The sequence below is a fragment of the Dromiciops gliroides genome, chromosome 3 (assembly GCF_019393635.1).
Source record: "Dromiciops gliroides isolate mDroGli1 chromosome 3, mDroGli1.pri, whole genome shotgun sequence".
NCBI classification, from domain to species: domain Eukaryota; kingdom Metazoa; phylum Chordata; class Mammalia; order Microbiotheria; family Microbiotheriidae; genus Dromiciops; species Dromiciops gliroides.
The window spans coordinates 340,022,279-340,039,175 of record NC_057863.1 but is presented as its reverse complement, the minus strand read 5'-3'; the positions used below and the strand labels follow the sequence as shown (position 1 = coordinate 340,039,175).

Below are 16,897 nucleotides of genomic sequence, written 5' to 3'. Positions count from 1 at the left end.
GGAATTTAACAGGCAAAGAAAGGGAAGAGCAGGGCATTATAGAGTACAGTGTGAATTAATTGGGAAAGAGTGAAAACTAAACTTTTTTTGAACCATACACCTTTTAATGTTCTTTAGAACGTTAACATTTACATTAAAGAATGGTCCTTTTACTATACAATGTTCTTTTGTTGTTTTTACTTACAATTTTACAATTAGGCATTGAGTTCATAAGAATTTTATATTTTATTCACCATGAATCCATATTTTATCACATTGGATATTAAGTATAGTGAACTGTCTATTTTTCCAAGTTTAGCCTTAGAGTCCAGATATTTTTCCACGGAGTTTGAATCAAGCAGGTTTGGATAAATTTCTTAAGGTGTAGCATAATGTAAGGTCATGTTGCAATATTACATCTTCCTTTAGGAATTTTTGTAATTCTGGAACAGTTCTTCTAATCAGTATATCAGTCAGAATTTGTCATTTCCACAAAAAAGACAAGACTTGACAGCCCAGTAGAAATAAACAATCTTCAGCATTTTTAGAGGTAGATGTTTTACAATTTGATGATGATGCCTAGATCTTACAGGCTCACTTTGATAACTTATCTCAGTGGTTTTGAAATAGCTTTCAATGAAAAAGTGAATTTCATTGGTAAAAATTAATTTTTCAATCTTCTTTATATTGCCTTGTACATAAGAATTTTTTACTTCTAGCAGTGGTTAGCAGCAGTTTTTAAATAGTTTTCTTCCATTTAGAAACAAATTACAATCTCTCCAACTGTCAACTTTCCTCTGAAGTTCTTTGCTAAGGATTAATAAGGCTTCTTTATAGTGATAGTTTGCCATTTCTTGATGTTTTTCATTTTCAACTATACTTGTCTTTGAGCTTTGGAGCAACTTATCCTTGAAACTTTTTTTACTTTTTCCACATCAGCGCTGCTACACTATCTCTAACAGTCATTGAAGTGTGCTCTATGAGAGCTACAACCTTTTCACATTTCTTTGGAGTAATCACCATTCTTTTTTTTTTTTTTTTAATTGAGGCAATTGGGGTTAAGTGACTTGCCCAGGGTCACACAGCTAGTAAGTGTTAAGTGTCTGAGGCCAGATTTGAACTCAGGTACTCCTGTCTCCAGGGTCGGTGCTCTATCCACTGTGCCACCTAGCTGTCCCTAGTAATTGCCATTCTTAAAAATAATGATAAAAAAGAACAAAGAATATGTATAGCACTGAACTGTCAGAGAAATAACTAAAAGTAAGGAAAGTAACTCAGTTCAGTTTTACCTGAGCAAGGTCAGATGTTTTTCATCAGCCTAGTGTCCATAGAAGTACACACACAACTCTAAAAACCATATCAGATTGTACATATATAACCTATATCAGATTACTTGCTATCATGGGGAGGTGGAAGGGAGGGAGAAGAATTTGAAACTAGAAATCTTGAAAAATGTTAAACTATCTCTACATGTAACTGGAAAATAATAAAATACTTTTATAATTAAAAAACCATATCAGAATTATTGCTTGCTCTGAATAATTCATACATTACCATAAGGAATATTTTGAGCCAAGGCAGGGGACACTAAAATGAAGGTTATATTTAAGGAGTAGTGTTCAGTTTGAAATGTAGAGAGAAGTAATACTAATAACTGACTTTATATACCATTCAAATTGAATGCTACTTTATAGCTTATATGTTTTTCTGATCCTCAACAGCCTTGTGAGGTAGCTAGTTTATTTATTTATTTATTTATTTTTGTGGGGCAGTGGGGGTTAAGTGACTTGCCCAGGGTCACACAGCTAGTAAGTGTCAAGTGTCTGAGGCCGGATTTGAACTCAGGTATTCCTGAATCCAGGGCCAGTGCTTTATCCACTGGGCCACCTAGCTGCCCCCGAAGTAGCTAGTTTATTTTTTATTTTTATTTTTAATTAATAAAGTATTTTATTTTTTTTCCCGTTACATGTAAAGATAGTTCTCAACTTTTGTTTATACAAGCTTTCCAATTTCAGATTTTTCTCCCTCCCTCCCCCCTGCCCTAGACAGCAGGTAATCTGATATAGGTTTTATATATATATATATATATATACACACACATACATACACACATAATAACATTAAACATATTTCTGCATTAGTCATGTTATAAGAGAAAAATCAGAGCAATGAGGAAAAACCTCAAAATAGAAAAACATCAGCACCAAAAACAAAAGAAATAGTATGGTTCATTCAGCATCTATACTCCACAGTTCTTTTTTTTTTTCCCCCTGGATTTGGAGATCCTCTTCTATATCATGAGTTCCCTAGAACTCTTCTGTACCATTGCATTGGTGAGAAGAATATAGTCCATCACAGTAGATCAACACTCAATGTTGATGATACTGTGTATAGTGTTCTTCTGGTTCTGCTCATCTCACTCATCATCAGCCCACGCAAGATCCTCCAGGTTTCTCTGAACTCCTCCTGCTCATCGTTTCTTACAGGTAGCTAGTTTATTAACCCCATTTTTTTCTAGATGAGGAAACCGAGATTCAGAGAGGTTAAGTAGTTAAATCCATGATCACACAGTGTCAAAGGCAGGATTTGAACCCAAGTTTTTCTGACTTTCAGTCCAGTGTCCTACCCACTGTGCCAGACTATCTATGAATAATTTGAGATAAAGCTGGCACAGTAGCATGACCCAGGATAATGAAGGTCCTTGAATGCAAGGTATAGGTATTGGACCTTAACTGAGTAGGCAGTAGGTAGCCATTGAAGAATTCTGAGCAGAAGAATGACAGGATCAGATCTGTGCATAAGGTAGATTATTCTGAAAGCAGCATGAATCTGTGGGTCACAGAGGAAAATAAACAGAGGGGATTGAAGACATTTTAGTCAATAAACAAACAACCATGTGCCAGGCACTGTGCTAAACACTAGGGAGATCCAAAAAAAATTTGGCAAAAACACATTTCCTGCCCACAGGGAGCTCACTTTCTAGTGAGGGAGACATGTAAACAATGATATACATAGAACATATAGAGAGAATAAATGGAAGATAATCTGAGAGGAAAGACTACTAGCATTTGGGTGAGCAGAAATAGAGGGTGGGTCTGTGGGAAAGGCCTCATACAGAAGGTGGGATTTTGAATTGAGTCTTAAAAGGAGCCAAGAGGCAGAGGTAAGGAGGGAGAGAGCATTCTGTGTATGTTTGGAGCATTTTATGTAAGTTACAGCAAGTAGGTCAGTGTGGCTGGATCTTCCATGTAGGAGAATAAAATATAAGAATGGAAAGGTAAGAAGTGCTACCCCCCCAAAAAAAAAAAGAATGAAGAGGATTTTGTATTTGATCCTATAGTTAATAGGGAGGTTTATTGAGTAGAGTAGAATAATATGGTCAGTTCTGTGCTTTAGGAATATTATTTTGGCAGCTGAGGAAGTACTAAAGTGGGGAGAGACTTATGTAGGGAGACCAACCAGAAGGGTTTTAACAGTCGTCATGTGAGATGTTGAAAGCCTGAACAAGGGTGGTCTCTGGGAGTTGAGTGAAAGGGTATTTATTTAGCAAATTTAGTGAATGTAGAAGTGACAAAGACTTGGCAACAGATTGCATATATGGAGTGTAAGAGAAAGGAGTTGGGGATAACACTGAGTCTGGGTGACTGGGACTTCTTTCCAAAATATGTTGGTTTTTTGGAATAGGGGTTTCTTTGTAATGCTTCCAAGTAGACTTGTAGGATTATTGTTGTGATGGAATTTCTCTTCTCAGTCAAAGTTATAGTGTGATTTGAGAGATGGCACAAGATAGCAGACAGGAATTAAAGATGGGGGCTCTAAGTCATTTTAGTAATGGAGTTAGAGGAAAAGATGGTGATGAGGTCTCAAAGGATGGAGGATTGTGTACTGATAGAATGTCTCTGCTTATCCAGAGATCAGTCATCCTTATTAGTTGTAATTAAGTACAAAAGTTTCTTCTTTTTTTTTTTTGCTTTCTCTACTTTTTGAAAGATAAAATTATTATCCAGGCACATTGAAAGTGGATCATATGTACTCTTTTCATGCAGAGTATGATTTAAGTGAATATGTTAATGGAGAATTATATTTCTAGTACATGTGAAGAGAATTGTCCTCTCTCCTCAGTAAGTCCTCTGGCTTGCTTGTCTTCAGGCCGGTTTTATTGTTTTTAAGACTTGTATCTGTCTTCATCATTTAGTTGATGAATCTAGAGTGTGCTTTCATAGCAATGTGCTCTTTCACTTTCTGTTCTTGGTTTTTTGTTTTGTTTTGTTTTGTTTTTTGGTGAGGCAGTTGGGGTTAAGTGACTTGCCTAGGGTCACACAGCTGGTAATTGTTAAGTGTCTGAGGTCGGATTTGAACTCAGGTCCTCCTGAATCCAGGGCTGGTGCTCTATCCACTGTGCCACCTAGCTGCACCTTCTTTTTCTGTTCTTAACAAAGTATGGTAATGGTTAGCTAGGTGATGCAGTGGATAAAACACAGGCCCTGGATTCAGGAGGAACTGAGTTCCCACTTTAGACATTTGACACTTACTAGCTGTGTGACCCTGGGCAAGTCATTTAACCCTCCTTGCCTCCCCCCCAAAAAAAGTATAGTAATAATAATGGTTGATTTTTAAAAATATTAAGTTTACAAAAGCATTTTACATAATTTGAAGGTAGACACTCTGGGTATTTTTGTTTTCATTTAATAGATGAGAAAACTTGCGATTCATAGAGGTTAAGTGGTTGAGCCCTGGTCATGAAGATGCTTTTTACCCTTCCATGGCTGCCATGTGTCCTTCTGCAGAGTCTGTGACACTTTCATGAGATCATATTTACTTTATGAAAAAATTTTGAGTTTTTTTTCTGTCATCTGTACTCTCTTCATACATAGATGTGCCCATAGATATTCGAACTACTTTCCTTTTTTCACAAGAATTATCTGGCACTGTTAGTTGGTATTAGGTGTTACTTCTACTGTGCTGCTTCTTTCTTTATTGAACATGTTTGGGTTTGGTGTCCCCCGTCCCCCCCCCCCCCCGCCCCGCCATATTGTCTAGTTTTGTAACTTATCTGGGTAATGTGTCTTCTCTCTCCTTTCCCCTCTTACTTCATGATCAGATTTGTAAGTCTGCCAAAAACATTCTTTATAATCCTCATGAGGCCAGGGCCTCAGAAACCAAATACTTCTTGAATACCATCTACAAACATTACTTTCCAGATCTTTCTTTCAAGGAACTGATTTTCTAATTGGGAGTAGTTGTTAAGGCTAGATGGCATGTAGGTTGAAGTACTTTGATAAAATAAAACTTTTGATTTATCTTGTAAACCAATTTATCCATGTAAATCTTGATTTTTTTTTTATATCCATATAAATCTTCAATAATTATACAGAGGATCAAAATTATACTTTACAAGAAACTTCAGTTAATAATTTCTTGCATGAGAATTTATCACTGTTATTTAGAGATAGCATGATCGGGTAGGAAGAGGACCAGATTTGGGAATCTGGCCTTTGGTTTAGATTCTACCTCTTGGAAGACTGGGCTTTTTTCCTCAATGGAATTTTATTAAAATTATGAAAACTTGTGAATTTTTAAAAAGTAGGTATATTTTAAAAGCACAAAAATGATTTACTGCTGTTTATTAAGTAAATTAAATCTCCAGGATTTTGAGAATGTCTAATCTGGTACCCGATCAGTGCTAGTCAGCTGTGTCACTGTTTCTTTTTGTGTGTGGAGAGACAAGATTGCTGTAGCTTGATTGAAAATCCTTCCTGAATTATGAGTTTGCGTGCCTCATTTTCACTGGATTTGTGATCTTATTAATGTGGGTACTCCCTCCAGTACCAATCCATTCAAACTTTTTTATCCTGTGCAATATCCATAAGAGATCTATAAGCTTTTTTAAAAAACCCATTATATGAGTACTAGTGCAACACTCATGCCATCTGTTATTTCTCCCCACTACATGATCAGACTGCCTTCTTTTCTGGTGACACATCTCTTGGGTGATGCATTTTATGCCCCCGTTTGCATGTAAGTGATCATTGATAATATGCTGCAACCTGTTTGTGTTTATCAGGCATTTCTCCATCCTTGTATGCAAATTTAATTCCTCAGAGATTGTAGTGTCCTGTGATTCACAACCATATAACATCATAGGGAGACTCATTAGAAATAGGAGTTCTTATTTCAGGAAATAATTTGGTGTAGTTGAAAGGACTGTACAATTTCATTTTAGAAATGTTTTATTGATACTCTTTAATTTTTTTTGTATGACTGTCATTGTCCAGTGATTCTCACTGGTCCCCATCTCCATAGAACCCTCTTTTATAAAGTGTAGTCAAACAAAACAAATCAACACATTGGTCACCTATAGTCTACCCCCCCACCCCACCCCCCACATTTTTAAAAAATGTGTGTGAATTCTTTGTTTTGTTTTGTGGGGCAATGAGGGTTAAGTGACTTTTCTGGGGTCACACAGCTAGTAAGTGTCAAGTGTCTGAGGCCAGATTTCAACTCAGGTCCTCCTGAATCCAGGGCCAGTGCTTTATCCACTGTACCACCTAGCTGCCCCCAGTCTACCTCGCCCCCTTTTTTTTGGTGAGGCAATTGGGGTTAAGTGACTTGCCCAGGGTCACACAGCTAGTAATTGTCAAGTGTCTGAGGCTGGATTTGAATTCAGGTCCTCCTGAATCCAGGGCTGGTGCTCTATACACTGCGCCACCTAGCTGCCCCCAGTCTACCCCTTTTTTGACGTGAGGCATGAGGCACTGCACATATTCCAAAAACAACCCAGTTCATTGTCTGTCCATCTGTTCATTGTTTGACTAAGATACATTTTCTTGGACCAACTTAATAGGTTGTTCATACATCTCTTTTTTTAAATTTAATTTTATTATTTTCCAGTTACATATTACATATAAGGATAGTTTTCAACATTTGTTTACGCTGGATTTTTAGTTCCAGATTTTTCTTTTCTTCCCCCCTCCCTTCCCTCCCTCTTCCCCAAGATGGAAAGCAGTCTGATATAGGTTGTATATGTACATTCACATCAAATATATTTCATATTTCTACATTAATCATCTTGTGAAAGAAGAATCAGAGCACAAAGGATAAACCTCAAACAAGAAGGAAAATAAAAAAAACAGTCCAAAAGTAGAAGCAGTATGATTGAATCTGCATTTATAATTCACAGTACTTTTTTCTGAACGTTGAGAATATTTTCTATCACGAGTTCTTCGAAACTGTATTGTATTGTTGCACTGCTGAGAAGAGGCAAGTCTATCCCCATTGTTCATCACACAATGTTGCTGTTACTGTATACAATGTTCTCCTGGTTCTGCTCCTTTCAATCAGCATCAGTTCATGTAAGTCCTTCCAGGTTTCTCTGAACTACTCCTGCTTATCATTTCTTATAGCACAATAGTATTCCATTACATTCATATACCACAATTTGTTTAGCCATTTTCCTATTGATGGGCATTCCCTTGATTTCCAATTCTTTGCCACCACAAAGAGAGCTGCTATAAATATTTTTGTACAAGTGGGTCCTTTTCCCTTTTCTGTGGTCTCTTTGGGGTTCATACATCTCTTTATCATGGCTTGGACAATAAGTATTCTTTAGTTGTTGCTGGGTTTTTTCCTTATGTGGATCATTAGTTAAGAGTCTCTGTAATATTCTGGAGTTGGATGCAATCCACAAACAGGAACTTCTGGACAACTCTATTGCCCCTACATAACTCCTTTTCTGGATCCTATGATGGATGTCTTCCATGAAAGTGGTAGCTGGTTTTTGTTAACATTTGTCTGTTTTCCTACTAATTATCTATACTAGAAATGTTAAATTCACTTATCCATCATATCCATTTAGTTGTCAAATCCAAGAAATTCTGCCTGCAAAACCTTGAATGTCCACCTATTCCTTTTCCTTCCCAGAGTTACCTTATTTTGTATTTCAGCATCCTAGCCATTCTACTTATTTTCTCTCATCCTTCCATTATCCAGATTAATATTTTACACACACACACACACACACACACACACACACACACACACACACACACACACACACACACACACACCCTGATTACATAAATCCATTCTTTATAACTTTTTAGCACTACCCAGTTTATTGTAAATAAATATTGTCTCTTTGAGGACAAGCTTGTTCATTATAATCTCAAAGTATTCAGTTTCAGTGTTTTATTGTTTTTTCACTTATATTGTTTTATTGTCTTTATTACTTTTCTAGTTCTGCCTGTTTCACTTTGTATTAGTTCGTCTAAGTCTCTTTCCATGGGAAGACTGCTTTTTAGTTATGCCTCATCCCCTAATCTCTTTGTTTCACATCTAGCTGCCTACAAATAAGGTTTAGAAATCCAGACTTCTAAACTTCAGGCATGGGGGAAGGAAAGACAAGCATAGAAAAAAATGTAAAAATGCTCTCAGTTAATAGTGATAGTGACTTTGTGTCATATATTACATAATGTAAAATTTAGTTTTTGTCTTTGACTTTTTTTCCTCTGCCTCTTTTTTTTTTTTTTAAGGTGCAAGTGAAAGTGTGGGGAAACATATGCTTGAAGCCTGCAACAATAACCTGGAGATGGCTGTCACAATGTTTTTGGATGGTGGAGGAATAGCTGAAGAGCCTAGTACCAGTTCAGCCAGTGTATCTTCTGTCAGGCCACACACAGAGTATGTCTGTTTTCCCCCCACTATTGTGGGGTTTGTTTTTGTTTTTGTTTTTTTGGTCTAATTTAAACATTGTGTTTTTAGGAGAATTACTTAAACTGTCTTTTTGGTCAGGAGCTGAATACCTTAAAAATCTTACATCAAAAGAAAACAATTGCAAGTAGAAATAGTAATACTGCAATTTAAGGAACGATATTTTTTCCACCATGATTTTATTACTGCAATAACCATCTAGGGCAGACTTTCCCCAATTTTATGGATGTGGAAATGGATATATAGAGCCCAAGTGACATGCTGGAAGTTACGTGGTCTGTTCCTGACAGTTGGGATAAGAACTGATGTCATGCAACTTCTTACATAAACTGGCAAAAAATTATTTATTAAACACGAAAGGATTTTATTATTTTCCATTTACATGTAAAAATAATTTTTAACATTTGTTTTCATAAGATTTTTAGTTCCAAATTTTTCTCCCTCTCTTCTTTCCCCTGTCCCCAAGACAGAAAGCAATCTGATACAGGTTATATATGTACAATCACATTAAACATATTTCTGCATTAGTCATGTTGTGAAAGAAGAATCAAAACAAAAGGGAAAAACCTCAAAAAACAAAAAAAAAACCCAAAAAAACCCCCAGAAACCGTATAGTTCAGTCTGCATTCGGGAGAACTGGATAATTTACCTTTCTGGAAAAGAAAAATTTCTGTATAAAATTAGATGCCCAGAAAGAATTGTATTATGTTAATGATATTCATTATAGTGACTTATGAAAGGTTGCTTACTATATGTCCCCAAGAATGTCAAAATATAGTAAAAATATTGTAGGGGCAGCTAGGTGGCACAGTGGATAGAGCACCGGCCCTGGAGTCAGGAATACCTGAGTTCAAATCCGGCCTCAGACACTTAACACTTACTAGCTGTGTGACCCTGGGCAAGTCACTTAACCCCAATTGCCTCACTAAAAAAAAAAAAAATTAAAAAAAAAATATTGTAGCAGCACTTCTTGTGGTAGCAAAAAAACCTAGAAACAAAGTAGGTGCCTATAAATTAAGAAATAGACGACAGATTGTCACATGAGCATATAATGGAATATGTGCTATAAGAAATGACACATATAAAGACTTTTAGATAACTTTGGAAGACTTGCATGAACTGATGCAGAAAAATAATAAGTAGAACCATGAGCAGAATTTACCAAATGACTACAGTGATGTAAAGGGAAACACAAACTTGCATGACACCAACCATTGCATTGAATACTCTTGATTCCAATACTGACAGTGATCTGTAATTCTCAGTTTGAAAAGCATTGGAAAGTTTAAAAGATGTTTTGGGTTAGAAGTAAGCCATAGATGTTATTATGTGTATATATATGTGTGTGTGTATATATATATCTATATGTATATGTATAGAGATATATAGATATAACCTATATCAGATTACCTGCTGTCTAGGGGAGGGGGGAGGGAGGGGAGGGAGGGAGAAAAATCTGAAATTGTAAAGCATGTATAAACGAAAGTTGAGAACTATCTTTACATGTAACGGAAAAAATAAAATATCTCATAAGAAAAAAAAAAAAAAAGAAGTAAGCCATAGACTGAATTTAAATGACCAGGCCACAAGTGGCTAATCTCCTTTTTTTTTTTTTTAAAGAATTTAGTCCCAGGGGACAGCTAGGTGGCGTAGTGGATAGAGCACCGGCCCTGGAGTCAGGAGGACCTGAGTTCAAATTCGGCCTTGGACACTTAACACTTACTAGCTGTGTGACCCTAGGCAGGTCACTTAACCCCAATTGCCTCACCAAAAAAAAATTTAGTCCCAGTTTCCGCAGCATTTTGTTTCAGTATAGTAGTTGGACTTTGTCATTATTTTTATAAAGCTAATTTTCTTTAAGCATATGATTACTTTTAAGTGATCTTCATGTTATAAGTTGTTTTCTGTATCATTTGTGGGCTTAAATTTTTTTCCCTAAGAGAACTTATCTATAATTCTATAATGGAAATAATGTAACATGATTACATTTCCAAAAAACTAGTTCTGTCAGTAATGAATGACTTTTCCTGATTCTCCACAATCCCACTAAAATGAGTTTCATTGTTTTTGATCTTGTCAGTTTGGCAAGTGTGAAGTCATACCTCAAAGTCATTTTAATTTGCAATCTTTTGGTTATAAATAATGTTGAACTTCTTCCCAAGTGATTATTATTATTATTATTTTTTGTGAGGCAATTGGGGGTTAAGTGACTTGCCCAAGGTCACACAGCTAGTATGTGTTAAGTGTCTGAGGCCGGATTTGAACTCAGGTCCTCCTGAATCCAGGTCCAGTGCTTTATCCACTGGGCCACCTAGCTGCCCCGAGGACCTTAACTATCAAAACTAACTTTTGTGACATTCCATTTTAGAATTGCTTAGAAAAGTTCTTATAGTGATTTGAATGCTTCCTTCTTATAATTTTCACCCCTGTGGAACCATACGAAACCTGTCTGGAAACATTTATTGTGAACCCAAAGTTTTGTGTAACTTTAGGCTAAATATCCCTAAATATCCAGTTATTACTTTTATGGCTGCTTATTATGGGAGCCGTCTGTTTCTCTTGACGATAACTTTTGTAAGTGGTCCCCTTAAAATGGAGCACAGAACTCAGAACTATATTTTACATGTGGTCTGATTAAAGGAGTGTAGTGGGTTTGTAATTCTGGACATAACTGTTAACTCTTGCTGAATTTCTGGTCAACTCAGACTCCCAAATTTTTTCTTGTGAATTCTCTCTTATACATAAAAAGTTTTATTGCAGTACCACCTTTTGTTTTTGCCCGTTTCTTGTTTCCTTTATTGTTATTATTTGAGGTTTTTTGTTATGAACTTGGCAGACATGAATATTTCCATGTATAAAGAACAGAAAAAGGATTCCATATGAAACCATATCTTATTAATTTTGTAAAAAGTATATATTAAATTTAGCCAGCAATAATACCCACTCTACCTTGCTTATCTGAGTCCCCTTGTGTACTTTCTTCTGACGTCCCCCATGTATTTTAAAAATATTTCATTGATACTTTTCTTATTGTTGATATCATTGTTGGCCTCTCACTCCCTTCCCTTCCCCCCAATAAAAGAAAGCCCTCTCTTATAACAAAAAGTAATCAAGCAAAAAAAAAATGCGCACAATTTGGTCAGGTCTGAGATGGTATCATTCTTTACCTGCAGCCAGTCCATCATCTCTCAGCCAAGCTATGGGAAACAAAACAATCATCAGTTATTATTGAGAGTTATTGTCTTTAAAAGTTGTTTTCCTTCACAATGTTTTTGTTTTTGGTTTTTTTTTTGGTCATTGTACTCCTTGTTCTGCTCACCTTATTCTGTATCATTTCATATAAGATTTCCTATAATTCTCTGAATCTATCCCTTTTGTCATTTCTTAAGGCATAGTTATATTCTGTTATACACACACACACCCCATTTTTTTCCTTGGCCTTTACCAAATTTTTGTTTTGTTTTTGTTTTGTTTTGGTGAGGCAGTGGGGGTTAAGTGACTTGCCCAGGGTCATACAGCTAGCAAGTGTCGAGTGTCTGAGGCCGGATTTGAACTCAGGTACTCCTGAATCCAGGGCCGGTGCTTTATCCACTGCACCACCTAGCCGCCCCCTTCCTTTACCAAATTTAATGGGCAACCACTTTGTTTCCTATTTGTATGAAAATGTACTGCTTAAACATCTTTGTACATTTGGGTCCTTTTCCTCCTCTAATCTATTTGAGGTATACAGCATGTGCTGGTATCTTTGGGTCACTGGTTAGTGACATTTTGAACATAGTTCCAAATTGCTTTCTAGAATGGTTGTAGTAGGGGGCAGCTAGGTGGTACAGTGGTTAAAGCACCAGCCCTGGATTCAGGAGTAGCTGAGTTCAAATCCGGCCTCAGACACTCGACACTTGCTAGCTGTGTGACCCTGGGCAAGTCACTTAACCCCCATTGCCTCACAAAAAAAACCAAAAAACAAACCCCAAAAAACTAGAATGGTTGTAGTAGTTCATAGTTCCACCAACAGTGCATTAATATACCTTTTTCCCTAAAGCCCCTCCAACATTTGTCACTACCGTTTTTATCATCTTTTCCAATCTCTGATTGGTATGCAGTGCTGTAATTTAATTGCATTTCTGTAATTATTACTGGTTTGGAGCATTCTCCATATAGCTGATTTCTTTTTTTGAAATGCCCCTCTTCATATCCTTTTACCATTCACTCTTATTTTGAATCAGTTCTTCATATGTCCAGGAAATAACACCTGTTACAAAGATTCCACCCCCCCCACCCCCCCAGTTAATTCCAACTCCATTGTTTATGGAAAACCTTTTCATTTATGTATTTATGGTATGACTTAAAATCTAAGTCTATATGTAATAATTTATTTTGTTTTGTTTTTTTTGGTGGGGCAATGGGGGTTAAGTGACTTGTCCAAGGTCACACAGCTAGTAAGTGCCAAGTGTCTGAGGCCAGATTTGAACTCAGCTACTCCTGAATCCAGGGCTGGTGCTTTATCTACTGTACCACCTAGCTGCCCCAATAATTTATTTCTAATTATATATAAGATAAATATCCTTTTGGGACTTAACAACCTAAGTATGTGTGAATTGTTTGTAACTATCCTTTGAAGAGATCACTTTGGCATGTATCAATATATTTAAATTGTAGATTGACATACGTACATTTGACTATACACAGGTGTACACAGATTTAACACTTGACTACAAAAGTTTACATAAGAGTCATTTGCCAGGAAGGGTACCAGATTCCTCTAAATGACTTTGCCAAATTTTGTATTCAGTGAGATAGAATGGAGAAAAGGCAGCTAGGTCGCATAGTGTGGATAGTGTGTCTGGCCTGGAATTAGGAAGACTCATCTTCCTGAGTGCAGATCTGACTTCAGACACTTAAAAGCTGGGCAAGTCGCTTAATCCTGTTTGCCTTAGTTTCCTCATCTATAAAATGATCTGGAGATGGAAATGGCAAACCACTTCAGTCTTTTTGTCAAGAAAGCCCAAATGTGGTCACAAAGAGTTGGGCATGATAGATACCAAGTGAACAACAACAAGAATGGAGAAAAAGTGGTTGGAATCCAATTTTTTTTTTTTAATTTTAATTTTTGCAGGGCAGTGAGGATTAAGTGACTGGCCCAGGGCCACACAGCTAGTAAGTATCAAGTGTTTGAGGCCGGATTTGAACTCACGTCCTCCTGAATGCGGGGCCATTGCTTTATCCACTGCACCACCTAGCTGCCCCTGGAATCAATTTTTAAAAAATTAAACTGAGGTCTAGGCACAACCATGCCCATGAGCAATTTCTTTCTAACCTATACTTCATTGGTTTAATGGCTTTTTTCAGTCTATTTTAGGTTCTTTGATGGCCGTTTGATGTTTGCATTTTAGAAAAGTTTGTTCAATGTGGGCCCTAATCATCAAAAATTTTTTATTATAAATTTAATCACAAAATCAGACATTACATATACAAAGAACAACAAAAGGATTGTTCAGTACATGGTCATTTAAATTATATTAAATCTAAGGCTATGCAAACAACAAAATTGCCCTATTTGTGTTCCCTTCTGATTTTTTTTGTTGTTGTTTTTATATTGCCTACATCACTGTATATTTCTCCCTACTCTCTTACAGAGCCATTCTTTATGTTTAAGAATAAAAAAAGAGGAAGGAGGGGGGGCAGCTAGGTGGCACAGTGGATAAAGCAATATCCCTGGATTCAGGAGTACCTGAGTTCAAATCCAGCCTCAGACACTTGACACTTACTAGCTGTATGACCCTGGGCAAGTAACTTAACCCCCATTGCCCTGCAAAAAAAAAAGTGGAAGGAAAAAAAAGTTAGCAAAATCAACCAATAAAAAATGAAATTCTGTTATGTGTACTGTTCCCATGGACTGCTATGAAGAGGTGTGAGGGGCAGATATCTCTCTCATCTCTTTTGTAGTCAAGGGTGATTATTGTATTACCAGCATTCTATCATCTCTCACTAATTCTCCCCTCCTGATCGAAACTCTTACGTGTATCAAGTATAGTCATGTAAAACAGATCAGCACATTGGCCACATATGATAATGTATATTTCATCTGCACCACTCTGCTGAATGACAAGAAGCATGTATTATTAGTTTTTCCGAGTTCTGAAGTCTTTTGAGGTTGTTTCGCTCTACATTATTATGGTCATTGTGTACATTATTCTTCTGGTTCTCTTTATTTCAGACCCAATGTGAGCAAGAGAGTCGATGTTTAAAACAAGTCATTTTTCCACATAAAGTTTATGGCACTGCATTTTTGATAGTTGTAATCTCATGGATATTGATTTTCCAGCCCCAACAAGATCTGAAAACTTTATTTCACTTGCTATTTCTGGCTTCAGTTTAGTTGTCTAGTCCCTACAGATATGACAATTCAATTCCTAAGGAGTCTTTTCTTCTGAACCTGTTATATGTTGATGTATTTTATTACATTCATGAAAAGAGACAACGAACCCATGTCTAATTGGTTATCTCTTTGGGAATATTGTTATTCCCTTTGGTTCTTGTTTTTCTTTCTTTAAAAATTATTTTAAAGAATAAAAAAAGACAGTTCAGCAAAATACTTACTTAGTGAAACTTCGACATTACATGCTGTGGTCCACACTCATAGTCTCCTACATCTACAAAGAAGTAGTGGGGAGAAAGGTATCTTTTCATATGTCTTCTTTGGGGTCATGCTTGCTTTTTATAATTTGACATTAATTTTCATTTGTTTTGTTATCATTGTTCTTTCTGTGTACGTTGCCTTATAAGATGTATATGTTTTCCTGGCTCAGCTTACTTCATTTTCTATCAGTTAAGTCTTACTATGCTTTCTCTATGTTGTTCATGTCCTTTTTTCTTACAGAACAGTAATAATTACATTACATTCACATACCATGGTGTGTTTAGCCATTCCTCAAACAATGATAGTCTACTTGTTTCCAGTTCTTTCATGTCACAAGTAGTGCTGCTATACAATATCTTGGTATACATTGGGCCTTTCATTTTGTCATTGACTTTTTTGAAGCATATGCCTAACAGTGGATTCTTTGAGTCAAAGCATATAAACATTTTAACCACTCTCTTCAGATAATTCTACATTGCTTTCTAGAATGATGCTTTTCAGTCTTTTCGGTTCTTTCTTTACAGTCTCCACTTTGGATTTTATGGTATTCTGATAAGGGGTCAATGTATTTCTTATTACCTGCTTCTAGATTTTCACTTGAATTTTTGGCATTTTGATTGCTCATGGCTTTGTTTGTGCCAAGGGCCTTTGGCATACAGAATAGAATATCAGGAACGCTGTCAAGCTTTACATACATATGACACCTACACATCTTCCTTTCCTGAGGAGATTGTGAAGTTTCCCAAATGGATGTTTTCATCTCTGGACACAGCAAAGTGTTCTAAAATTATATACAGGAATGTATATGCATGTTTTTATGGTAATCCTAAAGTGTGGGGAAGTTCTTGAATGGACCTTTTCATGGCTCAGAGATAATCTAAGAGACTTCTTTTGGTCCTAAATTAGCTATTTCAGTGCACATAGCGACAATATTGCTTGGGGTTCAGGAAAGCATGAAGCATGAGTGTCTAGATTGCTGTCTAGGTAGGGAAGGGCAACAATTTTTCTTCACACTTCTCACTATTTGTGCAATAACTGTACTTTTGTTTCCCTTTGTGTCTGATAGTTTTCCTTTTTTTCTTCCTGGCCTTTCCTCGTTGCAAAGGCAGAGAGGATTGATGTTTTATTGATCTCCTTCCTCACTCAACTGATCTGTTAGACAAAAACAAAATTGAAAACTGTTCCTGTACCGTGGGATGGCTGTATTGGAAACATCAGTTCATGGATTGTTCTAACAAATCTGGGCAGTAATGTGGTGGTTTGGGAGTCCAGAAACCTGTGTTTTAGTTCCTACCTTAATTTTACCTTTTAATATAGCATGTCATTTTTGCTTATACAGGGAATAGATTGAATAAAACCACTAGGTTTTGATGTTCTCTCCTTTTCCTCTCCTTTTTTTATAGAGATGAAGTACGAGCTCCAATTCCTCAAAAGCAGGAAATATTGGTAGAACCAGAGCCCTTATTTGGTGGTGAGTTTCCTATCCTTAGAATTTATTTGGCTTCATTGTTTTTCTTTATATTATACCAAAATTATAGAAAGTATGAGGGTCTATCTAAAATTTTTGTGAGA

At 36.4% G+C, this 16,897-nt stretch overlaps 1 protein-coding gene across 1 annotated transcript in view; it reads left to right on the top strand.

The window, feature by feature from the left end:
- Positions 1 to 16,897, top strand: part of UBXN7 (UBX domain protein 7) — a 52,163-nt gene that overhangs the window by 12,134 nt on the left and 23,132 nt on the right. The window contains exons 2-3 of the mRNA XM_043992175.1: positions 8,511 to 8,658; positions 16,729 to 16,796. Coding sequence (XP_043848110.1) covers positions 8,511 to 8,658; positions 16,729 to 16,796 — 216 coding nt within the window. The remainder of the gene's footprint in view (positions 1 to 8,510; positions 8,659 to 16,728; positions 16,797 to 16,897) is intronic.